This window comes from Populus nigra, chromosome 9 (assembly GCF_951802175.1).
Source record: "Populus nigra chromosome 9, ddPopNigr1.1, whole genome shotgun sequence".
In the NCBI taxonomy this organism is placed as follows: Eukaryota; Viridiplantae; Streptophyta; class Magnoliopsida; order Malpighiales; family Salicaceae; genus Populus; species Populus nigra.
Genome location: NC_084860.1, coordinates 17,146,643 through 17,165,861, shown reverse-complemented (window position 1 = coordinate 17,165,861; position 19,219 = coordinate 17,146,643). Strand labels below are relative to the sequence as shown.

The 19,219-nt window shown below is 30.1% G+C and overlaps 2 protein-coding genes across 2 annotated transcripts; both read right to left on the bottom strand.

The window, feature by feature from the left end:
- Window positions 1-2,462: 2,462 nt before the first annotated feature.
- On the bottom strand, window positions 2,463-4,197 carry LOC133703194 (berberine bridge enzyme-like 14). The gene has a single exon (XM_062127652.1). It carries the CDS (start codon window positions 4,184-4,186, stop codon window positions 2,582-2,584), a length of 1,605 nt encoding a protein of 534 aa, XP_061983636.1. The 5' UTR covers window positions 4,187-4,197; the 3' UTR covers window positions 2,463-2,581.
- Window positions 4,198-8,436: 4,239 nt separating this feature from the next.
- Window positions 8,437-10,053, bottom strand: LOC133702809 (berberine bridge enzyme-like 17; the record flags this gene model as incomplete). Its single annotated transcript, XM_062127122.1, has 1 exon — window positions 8,437-10,053. A coding segment is annotated over one exon (1,617 nt), but the record flags the coding sequence as incomplete, so codon positions are not given.
- Between the last annotated feature and the right edge of the window lie 9,166 nt (window positions 10,054-19,219).

Below are 19,219 nucleotides of genomic sequence, written 5' to 3'. Positions count from 1 at the left end.
TAAAAAAATCTCTTATATAATATAAATATATAAAGTATATGATGTGAATTAAAAATATATTGAGAGCTCCATCAACTTTAATATTATAATATTAGAGAAACAAAATTTTCAAATGTTTTTCAAAGAATTTTTTAAACACAAAAACAAACATGCTTTAATAAGAAAATTCAACATAACCTCAAATGAAAATAAAATTATGATCACCCAACTTTTAAACAATATAAAAAAACTCTCATCAATTTATTTTCTTTTATTATGTGAAAAAAATTACATGAGAATTTTTTTTTTTTTTAAAGCATTGGGTCCTGCCAGGGGCAGAACCCAACACTGATGGGTCTTGCTTAGGACAGGACCCACGCTGATGGGTTTTGTTGGCAACAAGAGCCAAAGCTAACGGGTCCAGCCGTGCTATTTTGGGTCCTTTTAGGGCAGGACCTAACTTGAATGAGTTCTGCTGGGTAGGACTCAATTTAATATATTTTTCATGAGTCCGGTTGCACAGCCAGATCCAATCTCAATATATTTTAAAAAATAAATACAAAAAAATCAAAAATATGAATTTGAAGTAAAGAAAACAATAAAAAAAATTCAATTTTTTTTCAAAGCAATTTTGAAACGCAAAAAAAAAACATGCTTTAATAAGGAAATTCAACCCAACCTGAAATGAAAACAACATTATCATCACCAAACTTTTATATAATATAAAAAGGGTCACATTGATTTATTTCCTCTTTACAGTGTGAAAAAAAATCAAAAAGAGAAAAGAAAAAAATTTCAAGAGTTAAAAAAATAAAATTGGAAACATCTTAAAATATTTTTTAAAAAATATATTGAGATAATATTTTTTTATTTTTTAAAATATACTTTTTATATAATCACATCAAAATAATACAAAAACATCTTAATATGAATTAAGGAAAAATAATTATGTTTTTCTTCGATGGTAGTAATAATGTTTTTTTAAAATCTGGTAATGACAATAAAAATAATAACAATAGTAATAGTAATAATAATTTTTAATTTTATCCTTCAAATCAAATATATTATTGTTTTTCAATATTAATAATATTTTCTACAAATTTATTAATTATTATATGAATAATATTAATTATAATAAAAATTATGAAATTTATAATAAAAATAATAGTATTTTTAATACTAATACTTTTAATTATAATAAAAATAATAATTTAGAATACAAATAATAATATTTATTATATTAATAATAGTATTGAACTTGTCTAACCAAATTTTTTATAGTAACAAGTTTTTTAACGATAACAATAATAATAATTATTATTAACGATAACAATAATAATAATAATTGATTTTTTTTTCAGTTTTCTTCTTTGCAGGGTCTGTAGACCTAAGGTGCGGTTCACAGTTGACTCCGGCGCGCGAGTCTGCACCCGGTGCCCAGGTCTGCAGAGTCAACAGCGCTGGGCACATACCCCAGGCTCGCGTGGCTACAGACCCGCTCGCCAGGGTCTGCACCCAAAGCACGTGTCTGCAGACCCATGCGGGCGAGCATGTAGACCTCCTCTTCGGGTGTTTAACAAGACGTGCGAGTTTACCCAGCGCATAGGGCATGACAGCTCCACACCACGTGTCTGCAGCCCGGTGCTGCTGCCAGGCTCGCTCACTGGTCCTGGCGCTAGGTGTCCGTTTCCGGGGTTGCTGCCAGGTAGACGAGTCTAGCCCTAGCGTCCAAGTTTTAAGCCGAGCGCCAGGTGTCTACAGCCTGGATCGTACAGCTCCACCAAAATCTGAACCAACCATTTTCTCCCCACCCAAAAAGACAACCCCACCCCCTACAGTCTTTGCAATTCTGTGTGGCAAGGATAGCCCTACCATTATGCCTTTCTAACCCACAATGTTTTTAGTAAAGAGCAAACCCAAACAATGTAGTCTACAGTGAAATCACTTACGGTCTACAGTAATCAATTTCTTAGTGTAATTATTATCTCTGTCAAATCATGTTTGTTTTTAACACCATAATCATTGATTTATAGATTAAGATTTAAAACTCTTTTCAAATCTCATTCCGCGCCTTGTGCAAGGATTTACAATTAATATTATTTGAAAACATGTGAAATGTTTTTCTTAATTTACTTAGAATGATGAATTCTCTTTTAATTATTTAAATATTTTTATATAGTTCGTGTTATATTCAATATCCAATATCTTTATCAAAATATTAAATCAAACCACTTCTTGCACAAAAAAAAAATTGTGCATTGGAGTAAAATGCAGTTCTTGCTTTAATTTCTTCTTAAATCAAGGTCTAATTTTCTTGTCAAGTCACATAAGCATTCCTGTTCTTGATTAGTAGAAAAATATAAAGATTGAAATTGCAACCGAAGATTTTTTTTCTTGAAGTTCAAATTAATTATTCTTCAACACAGTATACAACAAATTCCTTCAAACCATAATTAGAAAAATCACTTAAAAAAACTACGGGGGAAAAAACTAACATCTTTATTTTTTCTTTCCTGAGTATAAGACTTTCAATTTCTGTCCTGAAACTGAGCATACTCAGACAAGCAGGAGAGAACTAATTCTTAATAATTCTCTACAATCTTCATAGGATCTTACTGTAAGATGATGATTGAGTTGGAATACTTTGTTCATACCCGAAAAAGTTATCAGGATCAACCCTTGTCTTAATTTGCACTAATCTGTCAAAGTTATCCTTGAAGTACTTGTGCCCATAAACACTTGCTTCCTGGAATGTCCCATTTCCATGGCTGCCAATGCTACCAATGTCGATATCACGGTAGTTGAGGAATGCTTCCCTCGGGTTCTTTGAGACATAAGGAGTCATGGCTTCAAAGAGAGTTCTTGTCAAATTGACATAATGGTTGGTGGTGTCAATTCCTTCTTGCTTCCAATTCACAGAATATTGGATCTTGAATATGTTTCCAGCTCTATGCGGGAATGCAGTTTCCGTCTCCGAAATCTCACTCATTTTTCCACCATAAGGATTCCAGAGCATTGCCACTTCTCCAACCTCAGTCATAACCTTCCAAATGGATTCCAAACCTTCCTTTGAAATAGGTTCTTTAACATAGTCTGATTTCCGTTTCAGATAGCTCACACCCTTTGGAATCCTGTCAAGTAAAACTTCAATAGGAGTTCCTTTAGGCATGCCGACCCAAGACAGGACAGATTCGATCCATCTCATTTCAGCGCAGTCCTTCGCCTGTAAGCCTAATTCAGGGATGCTTTCATTCATCACCGAAAGGAGTCTTTCTGCTCGGCCAAGAAACATGGCAACGAAGGATGCCTGTATAGTTTTCTTCCCTTCTTGAGTTCCATTTACAGGCTGTAGCATCAATCTTATGAAGAGATCATTATCTAGTTTATCAGCTGCAATCTGTTGCCACTTCCAAGCGAGGTCACTAACACCCTCCTCCAGAGTTCTGTCAACACTAAAAACTGTGACAATTTCCGGGACTGGAACCAATTTTATTTTCCAGGAAAGGATGACTCCAAAGCTTGCTGCACCTCCTCCTCTAATGGCCCAAAAGAGATCTTCTCCCATAGATTTTCTATCAAGAATCCTGCCCCTGACATCAATTATTTGTGCATCAACTATATTGTCCACTGACAGGCCATATTTTCTCATCATATTGCCATATCCACCACCTGAAAAGTGTCCCCCAACGCCTAGTGTAGGACAGACACCTGCAGGAAATCCATGGACATTGCTTTTCTCTGCAATTCTATAATAAACTTCGCCAAGAGTCGCTCCAGCCTGAACCCAAGCACTTTCATCTTCAATATCAATATTGATCGATCGAAGATTGAACATATCAAGAATAATAAAAGGGACATCAGAAACATACGAAAGTCCATCATAATCGTGACCGCCACTCCGAATTCTGATCTGCAAGCCAAGTTTTTTAGAACAAATAATGGTTGCTTGGACATGGGATTCGTGCTTCGCGGCTATGATAGCAAGGGGTTTTGGTGTTGAAAGCGTCAGGAACCTTAGGTTTCTGGCATAAGACTGCAAAACTGTTGTGAATGAAGGATTGTCAGGAGTATGGATAGCATCAGAAATGGGATTTGTAGGCTGAGAATTTTCTGAAAGACATTGCAGAAAGTTGTCTGGAAGTGCAATCGAGTTTGGCAATGAAACTGAAATCAGAAGAACTGAAAAGAACACAAAAGGACTCTTCATTTTCTTTTGGTCTAAGATTTTAGCACAAGATATGAGTACTTGTAGGTATATTTATAGGGGGGAAAAAAGGTATTAAGGCTTCATTGGAAAACAAAAAAGAAAACTATTCTTTTTAATGCTAAATATTAAAAAATATATATATGATAAAAAAAGAAGAAAAAATACACAGTAGCCACTGGATTATGATTTTTAAAAGAAACTTACTTGTAGCTCTGGTTAATCCAACTATTCATATGTATTTTTATTTTTTCATATTTTCTTAATATTTAGAATTACTTTTCATAAAATACGAAGGAAAATTATATAAGTTAAACCATCAAGAGGAGAATTAATTAGTTTCTATTAGAATTGTTTGTAAGATTATAAAATCTCTTGATACTAAAAAATGGAAAATATATTTTCAACTGTGCAAGCAACTACAAATTAGGGTAATTGATGCTAATCTTGTCTATATTTATCAATATTTTGAGCCAATTCACGTTCCCGAAAATGTTTATGTATTAAATGGGAATTTTATGTATTAAATAAGTGAATTTGGCTAATAAATCGCATAATTCTAATAACTGTTGAAGTTTTACAAGAAGTGAATTTGGGAACAAAATTTCGGAAATATTAGCATTATTCTGCAAAATATTCATATATAAAAAGAAAGCAACATTACATTGAATTTATTTTTCTTAATATTTCTTGAATCTTATATTTTCATCCATTTTGATGGGATTTCATGATATATTATTTATGACTTATAGTTATGAAAAAGAAGAAAAGATAATAATAAATCATATTTATAGAAGAAAAAAGGTTAGACTAATGGGTGCCCTTAGGTTGCTTGTTAAGAGTCATTTAATGTTCTTAATCAACTCGTGTGTTTTTTTTTTATTATTTATTATAAACACTTAAAACATTATAATTTAAAATAACAATTATTTGATGTATTTAATTAGCATGATTAATTCTTTAGAATATCCGTTAAGTATTATTTGAATGTATTTATTAGGTTTCATTTATTGTTGGATTGTGTTTAAAATAAATAAATAAAAATTCCAATAAGAATTAATCATGATAATTAAAAAATTAAATATTTAATTGTTAATTTATGTTATAATGATATTCCTAGCTTTTTCTAATTATATAGAACAAAGAAACTAATTCCTAACATATATATATATATATATATATATGGGCATCACATCAGAGGCGACTGTGGTGGATGAGATTTTCAGGCAAGCGAAATGGTTCTCCTTTCTTCACTTCAAAGAGCACTATTGCGGCTGTGGAACTGCCACCTTTTGACATTGCTACCACCATCCTTTATCGGAGTGATTACAAAGGAAGCACATTTCCTTGTTTTTATTTATTATTATCATATAAATTGATTTTATTAAATTTTTTTTCCATACAGATGTATGAGAAGCCCGGATGGGATGGATGCCCCACCGGGTTTTAGATTAGGCCTTGTCTCCGGCCTCATGTTGATGGGCTGGACAAGTTTTAGGCCCGGTCTTGGGTCCATTGATGACACAATCAGTTTAAGCCCAAAGGAGGGGTGCTACATCTAGGCCAGTCACCTAAATTGATTTTGTTTGATATTGTTATTTTTTAATTTTGAAAAGCCCAATAGTCTAAGAAATTGATTTTGTTATTGTCTAGACCTTCATGTATGCAGTGTTTAATATTATAATAATTATTTTTTTCAAAATTTTTTTTAATAATATATTAATAATATATTTTTTAAAAAAAATTATTTTTAACCTTAAGATTCAAATAAATAAATAAATAAATTATTTTAAATAAAAAAATATTTTTTAAAACCCAGCCGAGAGAGAGAGAAAAAAAAAAAACCATAATAGAAAACAAGAAGATAGCCCAAAAGACCAAGGTATAAGAATGAAAAATCATGAAGACAACTAGTTGTGACCAACAGATCCAGATAGTATTAAATTGAGCTCTTCGTCTCTCTCCTTTTTTTTTTTTTTTGACCTTCAAGTGAGATCCAGCTGGCTATCCAAACTATGTCGTGTTTGAACTCATTCACCTTCTGCTCATACCTGTATTTCATGCTGGTGTCAGTGTCAACACTATACTGCCTTGCAAAATAGTAGTCCGACTTTTATTGCAGGGGACATCTATAGATGAAATAATAGGATTGATAAAAGCAAAATAGGATAACAAAACCCTAGTTTTATGGTAGAATACTCTAATTGGTATTCGGAAATTCTGGGTAAAATAACAAGAATAAAAAGCAGATTGTTTTTTTTTCTTGTTTTGTCACGATTCAAATTCTAAATCTCTGATTGGTAACCCATGAACGGTGTCATATGGACACCACATCTATACTAACTCTTAAAACATATATATCATATAACAAATATATAAAAATGTGGCAACATTTTATAATTTTTTAAAATATTTCTAAAAAACAATTAATAATTTCAAATATGTATTACACTAAATAAAATTTAATCTTTGAAATAAAATCTAGACTTGAATAAAAATAGCATAACAATGGAGCGTTTAAGACATCTTATAAAAAAGAATAAGAAGAAAGGCCTTGTCGAAGCAAGCAAAGCATACCAACAAATGAACTCTCAATCAAAGGTTAACCTATTAAATGGAGTTAAGAACTTGAAAATAATATTAAAATGGAGGGGTGAGTTCAACCAATATACAAAAATTATTTATATTACATGGATATTAAAGATTATTCTACCCGAAAAACAAAAGTAAAAGATAATAGACATAGAATCGGAGATTACTGAAGATCATTAGGAGGAATATTGTCAGCAGAACGTACAACTAATATAAAAACATATTAAAAAACAACTCGTAATACATGACATAAAAGACCACAACTCTAATATTAGAGATCAAAATGTAATTATAAAACCGATACAGATCCACCCAATTGATCCCGACCATATCTTAAACTGACCGAACCTAAAAAAATTGATTAACCCTACTGCTTGATAAACCGGTCAACCGACACCAAGAAGCCAACCGATTGGCTGATTTATTGAGATTCCAAAATATTGATCTGCCAATCTTCAAAATTCTGTAAATTCTCAAAACCTAAAAATTCAATCCTCAATTAATTCATTTTAAGCCAAAATTAACACCTTAAAACATTAATTACACCTCTTAAATCATCCATATATCAAATTAATATATTAAACACCATAGAAACCCTTAAACAATTCTTTAAACCACCAACTATCAATCCTAGCTCAATTGAAAAAAATAAAAGAGGGAGTCATGATACTCACTTGTTTTTCAACCCTTTTTAAAACCCAAAAACTTAAGGTTAGAGTTGAATCTATTGGTAAAAAAGAGAGGAAAATCACAATAAGAGAAAAAAATAAGGGAAAATCAATTTTATAGCAAAAAAAACTTCTTTCTAAATACTTAGGTTAGATTGGGTTCTTAGGTTTGGGTCTAATTGGTGAAAACATGCGTATTATATTTTTTTTTTCTCTTTCTTCTTTAGGACTTAATATATAGTGTTGTGAACCTTTTAAATAGAAAAAAAAATTCATTCAATTGATACAGAATATTAAAAGACCTTTTTTATTTTTTCCTTATTGAATGAGAATCGAAAATCTTGAAAACATTGTGGTAAAACATCAACTTTCTTTCATTCTTGAATTGTGAAGGATTTTTTCCTTTCCTTATTAACTTCAATAAAATCTTTAATTGGTGATTCTCTAAATATCTTAATTAAAAATTTCTATATACTATAAGTTGACCACAATCTTTTTAATTTTGTTTTAATCTCTATTTCTTTGTCTTGTTTTTTTTCTTATTATTTCACTCACTAACTTTCAAATTGATTTTTCAAAATTAATGAAATTAATGAACATAAATTGACTGGATTGTAAAGAAAAGATATTTTTTGGGGAAAAAAATTATGTTTTTGAAAATATGTTTAAAAAATAAAGATAAAAAATGGGTTACAAACAACTTTTAACACATGCTACAACATATTGTAAAACGCATTGCACAATACAATAATACGAATTAGGCATGATAATTGCCTCGGAGGCAATGAATAACTTAATTTGTTGTATGGTTTGGTGGTAGAGTTCCTCTGATGGAGTTCTGATCCAACTAGTCCAGTCTTCATGAATGAATGTTCCATTGAACAAAACATTCTTATAACAACTAGAATAAGATCGACGTCAATCATGGGAAAGTTAACTAAATGTAGCATTTATTTTTTTAATTTATTCATTTATTGTGCTCCTTTGTTTTTCCTAAACTGGATATGGAGGAATACTTTGTTCATGTTTGAAGAAATTATCTGGATCAATTGCAGCCTTCACCTTTGTCAGCCTTTGGAAGTTGTTCTTGAAAAACTTATGCCCATAAACTTCAGCATTCTTAAAGTCTGTCTGGTTGCTTGGATTACTACCAATGTCAAGATCTCTATAATTCATAAATACCTCCCTAGGGTTCTTGGTCACATATGTTTGCATACCAGCATACACATCTCTTAACCAGTTAATTTGGTTGTCAATATTAGCCTCATCTGCCCATGATGTGGAATATTGAATCTTGAAAAGGTAACCAGATCTGTGTGGAAATGCAGTTTCAGTTTCAGAAATCTCATTCATTTTTCCACCATAAGGATTCCATTCCATCCTCATGTTCCAATCTCTAAGCAGCAGCATCTTCCAAATAGATTCTAACCCTTCCTTCGGAATCACATTCTTCACATAATCAGACTTGGTTTTGTAAAAAGTTGTCACTGGTTTTGAAGGCCTGTTGAGCAAAACATCAATGGATGTTCCATTAGGAAAATCTGCCCAAAAAATTGTGGATTCAATCCAACTTAATTCCTTGCACTCGTTTTGCTTTAGCCCTAAAAGGGGAAAGCTCTCGTTTACCAATTGAAGAAGTCTATCCATTTGTCCAAGAAAGAAGCCGATAAAGGAGACTTTAACAGTCTTCTCATTGGGGCGGCTTCCATTCACAACTTGCGGCATTGCCCTTATGAAAAGGTCATTGTCTAGATTGTGAGCAACTTGTTGCCATTGATAAACAATATCAGTTGCACCTTGCTCCAAGAACCTTTCTACATGGATCACAGTAACTATCTCAGGAACCGAGACCAACTTGATCTTCCATGATAGAATGACTCCGAAACTTGCCCCGCCGCCTCCTCGAATAGCCCAGAATAGATCTTCTCCCATTGTTTCTCTATTCAGAATTGTGCCATTTGCATTTATTATTTGTGCATCAATGACATTGTCTATAGAAAGACCATATTTTCGCAACATATTCCCATATCCGCCTTGACTAACATGACCGCCTACGCCAATAGTAGGGCAAACCCCTGCTGGAAAAGCATGAACTTTGCTTTTGTTAGCAATGCTATAGTAAAGTTCACCAAGAGTTGCTCCTGCTTGGACCCAAGCTGTCTCGTTTTGAATATCAATGTCGATGGACCGAAGATTAAACATGTCGAGGAGGACAACCGGAGTGTTAGATCTATAGGAAAGGCCCTCGCAATCATGGCCACCACTCCGGATTCTAATTTGCAAACCATGAAACTTTGCACAAATAATAGTTGCTTGGACGTGGGATTCATGTCCGGCAGCTATTACAGCAAGGGGTTTCGGGGTTGTAGGTGTCAAAAACCTTCCGTTTTTTATATAGGCTTGTAGAACAGATTCAAATGAAGAACTTGCTGGCGTGAAGATGGCTTCAGAGATGGGGTCTGAGGGGTTAATATGGTTATGAAGGCATTGGAGAAAGTTGTCAAAAGCTGGATCAGAAGTTGCCAAAGAAACTGAAGACAAAAGGACTGAAAGTATTGTGAACGCTACTGAAATTGAAGCCATTTTGAGAATGAGTTTGTTTACAGATTTTTGATGTATTTATAGAAGAGAAGAGTGTAAGAAATCGGCCTTGAGCATTTTCTTTAAGGGCAAAAGTCGGTGTTCTCATGGTACTCGTAATTAGATATAATCTCATGCATTTATTAACTATCTTTTTTTGTTTGGATTTAGTTAAATTAATGGATATAAAATTTATAATGAATTAAATAAAAGTTAACTAATATTATTTTTTACAAAAATATGATTTAAATTAAGGAGTTTCTAACTTTCTATATCTAGATCTCATCTTAAATCAACCTAGATACCATATAATTATATGTATAGAAAATGAAAATTGCTAACATGCAACTATAAAGATATCCAGATTAAATTTAGAACTGAGATTTCACAAAAAATAAAAATAAAATAAACATCTAAAATACAGATTAAGAAACTAATATAAGTTGATGGACTACTAACATTCTTTTACAACAATTTACTAGTAACTTTTTATTTTGATCTTTAACTTGATATACGTTTTTAATTAAATAATTTGAAAATAAAAATATTAGTCAACTAATTTGCTTAATTAAATTCAAGATGGATCAATAATAGGGTTTTTCTTGTGGAAAAGTCATAGAAATTTTGATATTTGGATTTTTGCTTAACTATAATTAATTGCTTTTTCTGATTTATGCCTTTGTACACGGGCCAGGCAATTATATTATTTTTCAAAGGCTAGTAATTTTTTATGCTGATCAATTAATTTCAATTGGAGTTATAAAAAATTAACTGGTATATCTACCGCTCTGTACGTGCTTAACATTACATTTTCAATTAATAAAGAGATTTAACAAAATCTGATCAGATCTTTCTTGCCAATTTAGTTTCCCTGAGGCAGCGAATTTACCAAAATCAATTATTTTATAAAATTTTATAAGATATAGAAGATTCCTCTTAGAATCCCTTTAGCATTTATTGCTTTGAATTATTAGTTAAAACATCTTTTGTTATATTACTAATAATATTTTGTTTAAATGAAGCTTACATTTTTATCCATTCTTTCCTTACACTTAAAACGAATTTTGGTTGGTGGTGGTAAATAGCAAGTATTATATCTCAATGATTCTTGATGGTTAATTATAGTATATTGTTGAATAATTATGACTAGAAAAAGTCACAAAATATAATGTGCTTGTATAAAAGGAGATGAGAAAGTTCTCTTGAAAAAAAAAATATCCAAAAATTATTGTGTTGTTTCTTTCTGCATCAAATGTTATGATTGAAAATCTTGATGATGAGACTCATAATGGGGTAGTCCGTATAAAAATATTGTGGTAGAAATTCATGATGAGTGGCCTAGATAAAGGTGTTATGTTAGGAGTTTATTATGAGGTGCCTCACATAAAGATCTTAGAGACATATAATGGGGTGGAACACAATAAAATAATGTTCGTTATAAATAATGGTTAATGACTCAAGCTCTTTCCAATCTGGAAAGACTAATGTAGGAGTTCTTTTAAAAAATAAATATTTTTTTTTAGTTATTTTGATTTTGATTTTTTTATTTTTTATAGTCTTGTATTATTATGCTTTCATGGGAATAATTCTTATTTTATTTTTCATATTCAATTTTATTAAGGTTTTCTAGCTTTTTAATATAAAGGATTGTAATAATCTTTTGATAAGTGAAAAAATAAATTAATAAAATTAAGTATTTCAAAACCTGTTTTTAACATTTAAAGATTTTAATTATAACATTTGCGTTAAGGTGTAATCATATAATGTTGTATGAGCAACATTAATTGTGTTTTTAAATGAATCCTTTTCTCACAACTTTTTCTTCCTTAGATATATTTTTCTCTCCTTTTGTTTTCTTTGAATCTACAAGATTTTTAGTCTTAATACATGTCATTCTAATAATATGACATGGGAAAAGGATAAAAAAAAATGATGATAAAAAAATAATAATGATGAAAAATAAGTAAAATGAAATAAATGAAGAATGAATTAAAATTTGGGTTAAGGGCAACATGATTGGAAGTTTTGGGGTTTAATTAAACTTTGAAATTAATCTAATTAAGCTTGGAATTAATTTAATTAATCAAGTCAAGGGTTTAATTGAAGAATGGATAAATTTTGAGATTTAATTAAGCTTGGAATTAATTTAATTCATCCAATCAAGGGTTTAATTGGAGAATTGATAAGTTTTGAGACTTAATTGAGCTCGGAATTAATTTAATTAATCAAATCAAGTGCTTAATTGGAGAATTGATAAATTTTAGACTTAACTGGACTTGGATTTAATTAAATTAATGAAATCAGGGACTTAATTAAAGAAATAGCAAAGTTTGGGGTTAATTGGAGGCTCAATTACAACATATTAAAGTCCAAGGACTAACTTGTAAAAAGTGCCAAAATGCAGGGGCAATTACAATTTAAACCAGGGGCTTAATTATAAAATGTTCAGAACTTCACGGGCCAAAACGCAAATGGCCACCTCATATACCAAAACGGCGTCGTTTGAAAGAGCATTGTTCATCTTCTTCTTCTTTAACCAGAGACTGTTTCCAGCAGTTATGGGCAGTAATCATCCGCTCACCTCAGTTAAGTGTAGGGAATTCCGACCGGTGATGTTCTGATATTTGTCCATTGGAGGCTAAGCATACTGACACAATATTTAACGTGGTTCGGCAAACCGCCTACATCCACGAGAGAAGCCATTGCATTATATAGGGAGAGTACAAGATTTACAACAATAGAGGAGGAGGAATCATCCCCTCTTTGGCAACTCTCAACCTCACTCTATTTCTCTCTTCTTAGTGCTGTAATGGTAGCTACTGCTGGCTGCCTTGGCAGCCCACTCTCTCCTACATTTCTCACATCTTTGGCTCTACTTTCCCTCTCTCAACTCTCTCATTTTGCTCTCTAATGTATGCCTCTATTTATAGGCATCCATGACAGCTCCTCTTGCTCTTTTGTCAAAAATAGTGGCTGCCAAACTTACCAAACTTTGACATTAGACAATGGTTGTTGGCTGCCACCAACAACCCACCATTGCAGCCATCTTCTTTGACAATGACAGCCACATAATTGGCAATATTCCAATATTAAAGACATTTTAATGTTGTCGTCCCTCTACATGCCGTCCGTTACCACCGATCAGACTCTATAAAACAGAGGAACAACAAAGAAATTGGGGGGGGGGGGGGGGAAACCCAGGAGAAAGAAAAGGAGGAGACAGGGGACGAGAAATCACAAAGAAAAACTGGGGACCCGAAAAAGCCAGGTGGAGAGACTAAAAAAACCTGGGGAAAACTGAGAGAAGTGGAGAACCAGAACCGGGGAGAAAAAAAAGCCACAAAGGGCAAGGGAGACTAAAAAATGGGGAAAACAGAAACAGATGAAGAACTGAAAAAATGGAGGAGTAGACCAAGAACCACAGAAAAATGGAGGACGAACAGTGACCAGAAAAAGAAGAACCACCCGAGAGAACTGGCTTCGTCTTCATCTTCAGGAGCAACGTCTTCATCTTCAAGAGCAGCAGACCAGGTAAGTAAACTTCTCTTTCCCCGCTTTTCATTTTAATTCACCGGCTACTGTTTACTTTGAATTTTAATTCACACATTCTAACTCATTTCCTCTATTCTGCTCATGCACGCGTGAAATCACTTCACGCGTGCTTTCTTTGATTTTTGCCCAGCCGGGTCACTGGCTTGGGCCAGTGATCGGGCTGGGTCTAGCCCAGCCCATGTGAGCTGAGTTGGGCCCAACCCAAAAAAATAAAAAAAATAAAAAACAGAAAAATAAAAAAAAATAAAAAATGTGTATGCATGAATAAAAATAATGTAAATTTATTGGTTTATTCATTGATGCCAGATTCAAGAATAAAAATACCGATTTAAATTTATATTATTTTTATTCGTTGTATTTTATTTTATTTAGCTAGAAAAATAAAAAAATATGTGCATGCGTAAAAATAAATTTATTTTTATTTATTTATTCACTGGTTTAGATTGGTTTGTATCTATACATCAAGTTGTTTGGATGAAATTGCATCCTTGTTTGTAATATATACAAAAAGAAAATCTTAAATTATAATTGTCTGTACTTAATTTATAATTGGGTTAGCTCTTTCCATCCTACTTAAATTATTTAATTGTCAATTTAAATTGATTCTTCAAAAAGAAAATCTTAAATTGATTTGCCTAATGCTAAGTGACTCTGTAAATTATACAAATTATCACCTGTAATTTTTTTTTAACCATCTAGGTGGTGCCCCAGTGGTAAGAGTTTGGGATTAAGAAGTTTGCTTCCTCTGTGGTCTCAGGTTCAAGCTCTGTGGTTGCTCATATGATGGCCACTGGAGGTTTACATGGTCGTTAACTTCAGGACCCATGGGATTAGTCGAAATACGCGCAAACTGGCCCGGACACTCACGTTAAACTAAAAAAAAAAAAGAATACGTGTTTTTATGTAGAAATGATATACTTATAATTTTTTCTATTTTTTTATTATAATTGATGCTCTAACAGTGATAAATTTTTATTTGTTTTTTGTTTTTTAAGAAAAATATTTTCTTGTATTTTTTCCCTTAATATTTGTTATATTTATTACTTTATACTTGACCTATTTCACCATTTTTTTTATTTTTATCTTCATTCTTTTATAATTCTTCTTTTAATTTTTCCTTACATTTTTTTTTGGAAAAATATATTATTTTTTTATTCTTTACACTTAGAATATTTATCATTCCACACTTGATCTATTTATATTATTTATTTTTGTTCTTATCTTTATTATTTTGTAATTTATTCCTCACACTATTTTTTTTGAAAAATTATTATACAAAGACTAAAAAGAAATGATGTTTCAATGTAGCAATTGCAACATTAAAATTTAACTTGAGATCTTATATTTTTTTTAAAACATATATGATTTTCATTTTATTTTATTATATGTAAGTATTGATTTTTTAATTCACAACTATATTTTTTATTCGGTGTCAAAAGAACTCGTTAATAACACCTATATATTTTTTCTTTTGTGTTAAAAAAAATATTTGACTAACAATGACATGAGTTGAATAGACATGTTAATATTGTATTTTGCATTTCTTAGCATGAATAATTCTAGATTTATTTAATTAAATATATTTATTAGCCTTTTAATTTATAATTATGATTTTTCAAACAAAAAAAAAGCATGTATATTCGTTTTTTTACATTTTTTTTTTATCTAACCTGCGGCAAATTACATGTGAAATAGCTAGTAGTTTCTAAACCTGAATAAGTACGACAACAACAATTATTATGTATATCCACTCATCAATTATACTAATTGTTCTTACATATTTTTTTTTTGTGTGGTTTTAAACATTATCATATTCAAGTGTCAATGTGGGTCGTCATGTTCTTCAAAATCAAGAAGTTGTAAGGTCTTGGTAAGGTCTTCTTCGGCCCCATTCTCACGGTGTCAATTTGGGTTATGCTTCAAGAGCAAAAACTTAGGTGGGCTGTATAGTATCTTGCAAGGTGGACTTCAGAATATGCATAAAGTTTGAATTCTAGAGATATTGAGCCCGACATAATTTTTTAATAATTTTGTCATCTATCGATATGATATAAACATGTAATGATCAAATCTCTATCTTATCCGTTAAAACACATGAAATTTATTTAGTGGTAAGATCTTGGGATTAAGAAGTTTATTTCTTTTGTGATCTCATGTTCGAGCTTTGTAATTGCTCATATGATGGTCACTAGAGATTTATATGGTCGTTAACTTCAGGGCCCATGAGCAGGGGCGGAAGCAAGGAGGGCGAGCAGGGGCCCGGGCCCCCCCTGCAATACTTGCCCCTGCAATATTTACCCCTGCAATCCTCTTTTTTTTTTTTCTTATATTGGGTAATTAGGTAATTAAAATGGAGAAAGTGTTATATTTTTTATTTTAAAAAGGTGGCTCTCCTAAATTAAGTGTGATTTTATTTTTTATTTTCTTTGAATTTACTCTTGACCTACATAGAAAAGAAAAAAAATATAAAGGTATTATTTTGTGAAATAAAAAACAGAGCTACCAATTTACCCTAATATCCTGCAGCCAATCAAAAACATAAATCACGAGCAAAAGTTTTCTACAAAAAATTGAAGCAGAGCTACTAATTAATTTATGTTTCATCAAATAAAATAAGGTAACTTAAATTTAAATTTTTTTTTTTGTTTTGAGATGTTTGTTAATAATTTGATGAGGTTTTTTTAATAATTCTATCATGTTTTCTCTTTTTTTTTCTTAGATCTTCTAGTTCTATCAATTGTTTTTTGAATTCTTGTTATATTGATTTTTTTTAATTAATTAGATATATTTTATTGGTTTGTTTTGATTATACTTGGATTTTTTTTATGTTCTGTTTTTAGCAAAACCACCAAAATTATCAATTTTTTCTTATAATATATGTTTTGATTTTAGGTTGAACCATGAAAAAAATAAGAAGAATTAATTCTTTTTTTTAAAAAAAAGAAAAAAATATTGATAACTCACAGCCTATTGAACGAGCTTTTTCAGGGATTAAAATTGTTAAAACAAGACTTCGCAATCGGATAGAGGATGATTTTCTTGCAAATTATTTGATTGTCTATATAGAAAAAGAAATTGCTGAAAGATTCACAATTGATATGACAATCGATAAATTCTATTATATGAAAGAACGACGAGCACAATTAACATAAATATGTAAGAATCATTCTTTATTATTTTTTGCTTTATTTCAAAGTTTATCAAACATAAATAATGTTTTGTTTTAGCTAATGTTTCTTATATACTTTGTATGTTTATATTTGATAGGTATAAAAACCAACAACATTAAAGTGATGGATATATTATGAAGATGAAATTAACTTCATTACTTTGACTCAATTTGGTATTACTCAAAACCTTTTACCTTATACAAAGGTTATTATATATTTGTAATAAGTTATTTGAATAAAACTAAATTATGTAGGTTTTGTTTTACAACTCATGTATAATAAATTAAAACAAATATTATATTTTATTATATTAATTTTGGCCCCCCCTAACAAATAATCCTAGCTCCGCCCCTGCCCATGAGATTAGTCAAAATATACACAAGTTTGTTCGAATACTCGCATTAATTTTAAAAAAACACATTAAGTTTGAAATTATTGCCAATAGAAATTCAAGGATAGGACAGAACCTGACTGTCGCATTTTCCATTTATCTCAAGTTTTTATGATCGATATGTAAAGTGGAGTCACATCAATGTTCCCTCTTCTCTTCGAAGCTATTTGATAATGCGGTGTCCCTCTCTTTTTTTTTTTAAAAAAAATATTTTTTTAATTTTAGATTATTTTGATCAATTAATATTAAAAATAAATTTTAAATATTTTTTTAAAATATTATTTTAATATATTTTAAATAAAAATTATTTTAAAAAATAACTATTACCATAATATCAAGCACTATCAAAATATACAAGTTAATGGTTGTTTCACATTATAGTTGAAATTGAATTTGACTTAAAAATATTAAATTGATTTTTTTAGTATTTTTTCATGGTTTTTAATTGCTAATATTAAAATAAAAAAATTTAAAAAAATTATTTTAATATATTTTTAAATAAAAATTATTTTTAAAAAATATCATAAGCTACATGAGTAAACACAAATTTACAGAGTTTCTTTTTCTTTATTAATAACGCTCCTAGAATTTATTTTTTTAGCCCTTAGGACTATAGTATTAAATTCATTTTACAAAACTAGAAGGACTACATTGTAATTTACTCGATGAGTAATTGTCTGCTAATTAAGAATTTTTTTTTTTTTACCTTGATCTGTCCACATCTCTGTTGCTTTTCAGTCCCATCACTGGTCCTTTGTGTCATTTTCTTTTCTGCTATCTTTTGTTTATTGTCTATTTATATGGTGGGATGACAAGCACATGAAATATCATAAACTAGCTATCTAAGTATGCGATGATAAGCTCATGAAATATCAAAAACTATCTATCTATTTATTGTCTATTTATTAGGTAAATAAACAAAAACAAATCCATAACAATAACCAAAAGAAAAATAAAAAAATAAATATAAATTAAGATATTTAATTATATAAAATGAGACATTCACTTGACTGTGTTCATCGAATTTTTTTATTTAAATTAATAAAAAATTTATTCATATTGTAAAAAACTTGTGACCTAAAAGATAAATACAAATAAAATTAATTGAATAAAATCACACTCTAAAAAAAATGTTACACAAGGCTAAACACATAAGAAATATCATTTTTTGTTCTTTTTTGCTAGCTCATTTCTTTATTTAGTCCCTCAATTTTTTTTTTAATTTAGTTAACTTTAGTTATATTATTATAATCATTTCATTTGATGTTTTCGCGAGAAAAGAAATTGAAGTTAATATTTATTTTCAAATGAGAATGCTGAAAAAAAGAGTTATGTTTTGCCCAGCTTAAATAAAAATAATTTTAATTGATGAAACTAAAATTAATTAAATATATATATATATATATATATATATATATATATATATATATATATATATATATATATTGAGGGACCAAATGAGAGAAGAAATAAGAAGAATAGGAGGACACAATAACAAAAATAGGAGAGAGTGAGAAAAAAAGAAGGAAAGAATAAGATGTCGCATTTCTGATAATGACACATAAAACCAATGAAAAGATCACAATGACATGAATTCATTGACCCCTATAGCTTCTAGCGAGTCACACGCACAACCTAAACCTAAAAGTACTTGAATGTACACCTGCTAGTTACATATATTTGCAGATCAAAAAGAATTTTGTATGTGTCTAGATTAAGATTCTCAAGCCTTAAGATTATAGCCTAAAACTATAAAGAAATAAAGAGAAAATTATGATATTTTATGAAAAGTTTGTAATTCATTAATCTAATAATAAAAATAACATGATAATTGTTTATTTATATAGGTTAAAACTAATATAACAAAAAAACTCATATTTAAGTAGGAAAAATAATTAAAATATAAAATTAACTAGAAAAATAATTAAAATAACAAAAATAATATTTTCTAAGTTTAATTTAAAGGTTTTTTTAGCCTCAATTGTCGGATCTAAAATTATAAATATTTATATGAGATTGCGTGTTTGATACATTCAATTTCTTTTGTGGGTTTCTCTAAGAACTTAGTCTTATCTATCTAGTA

What these genes read in the sequence shown, in the direction of transcription:
- LOC133703194 (XM_062127652.1), bottom strand. Translation starts at nt 4,186, where the DNA reads ATGAAGAGTCCTTTTGTGTTCTTTTCAGTTCTTCTGATTTCAGTTTCA.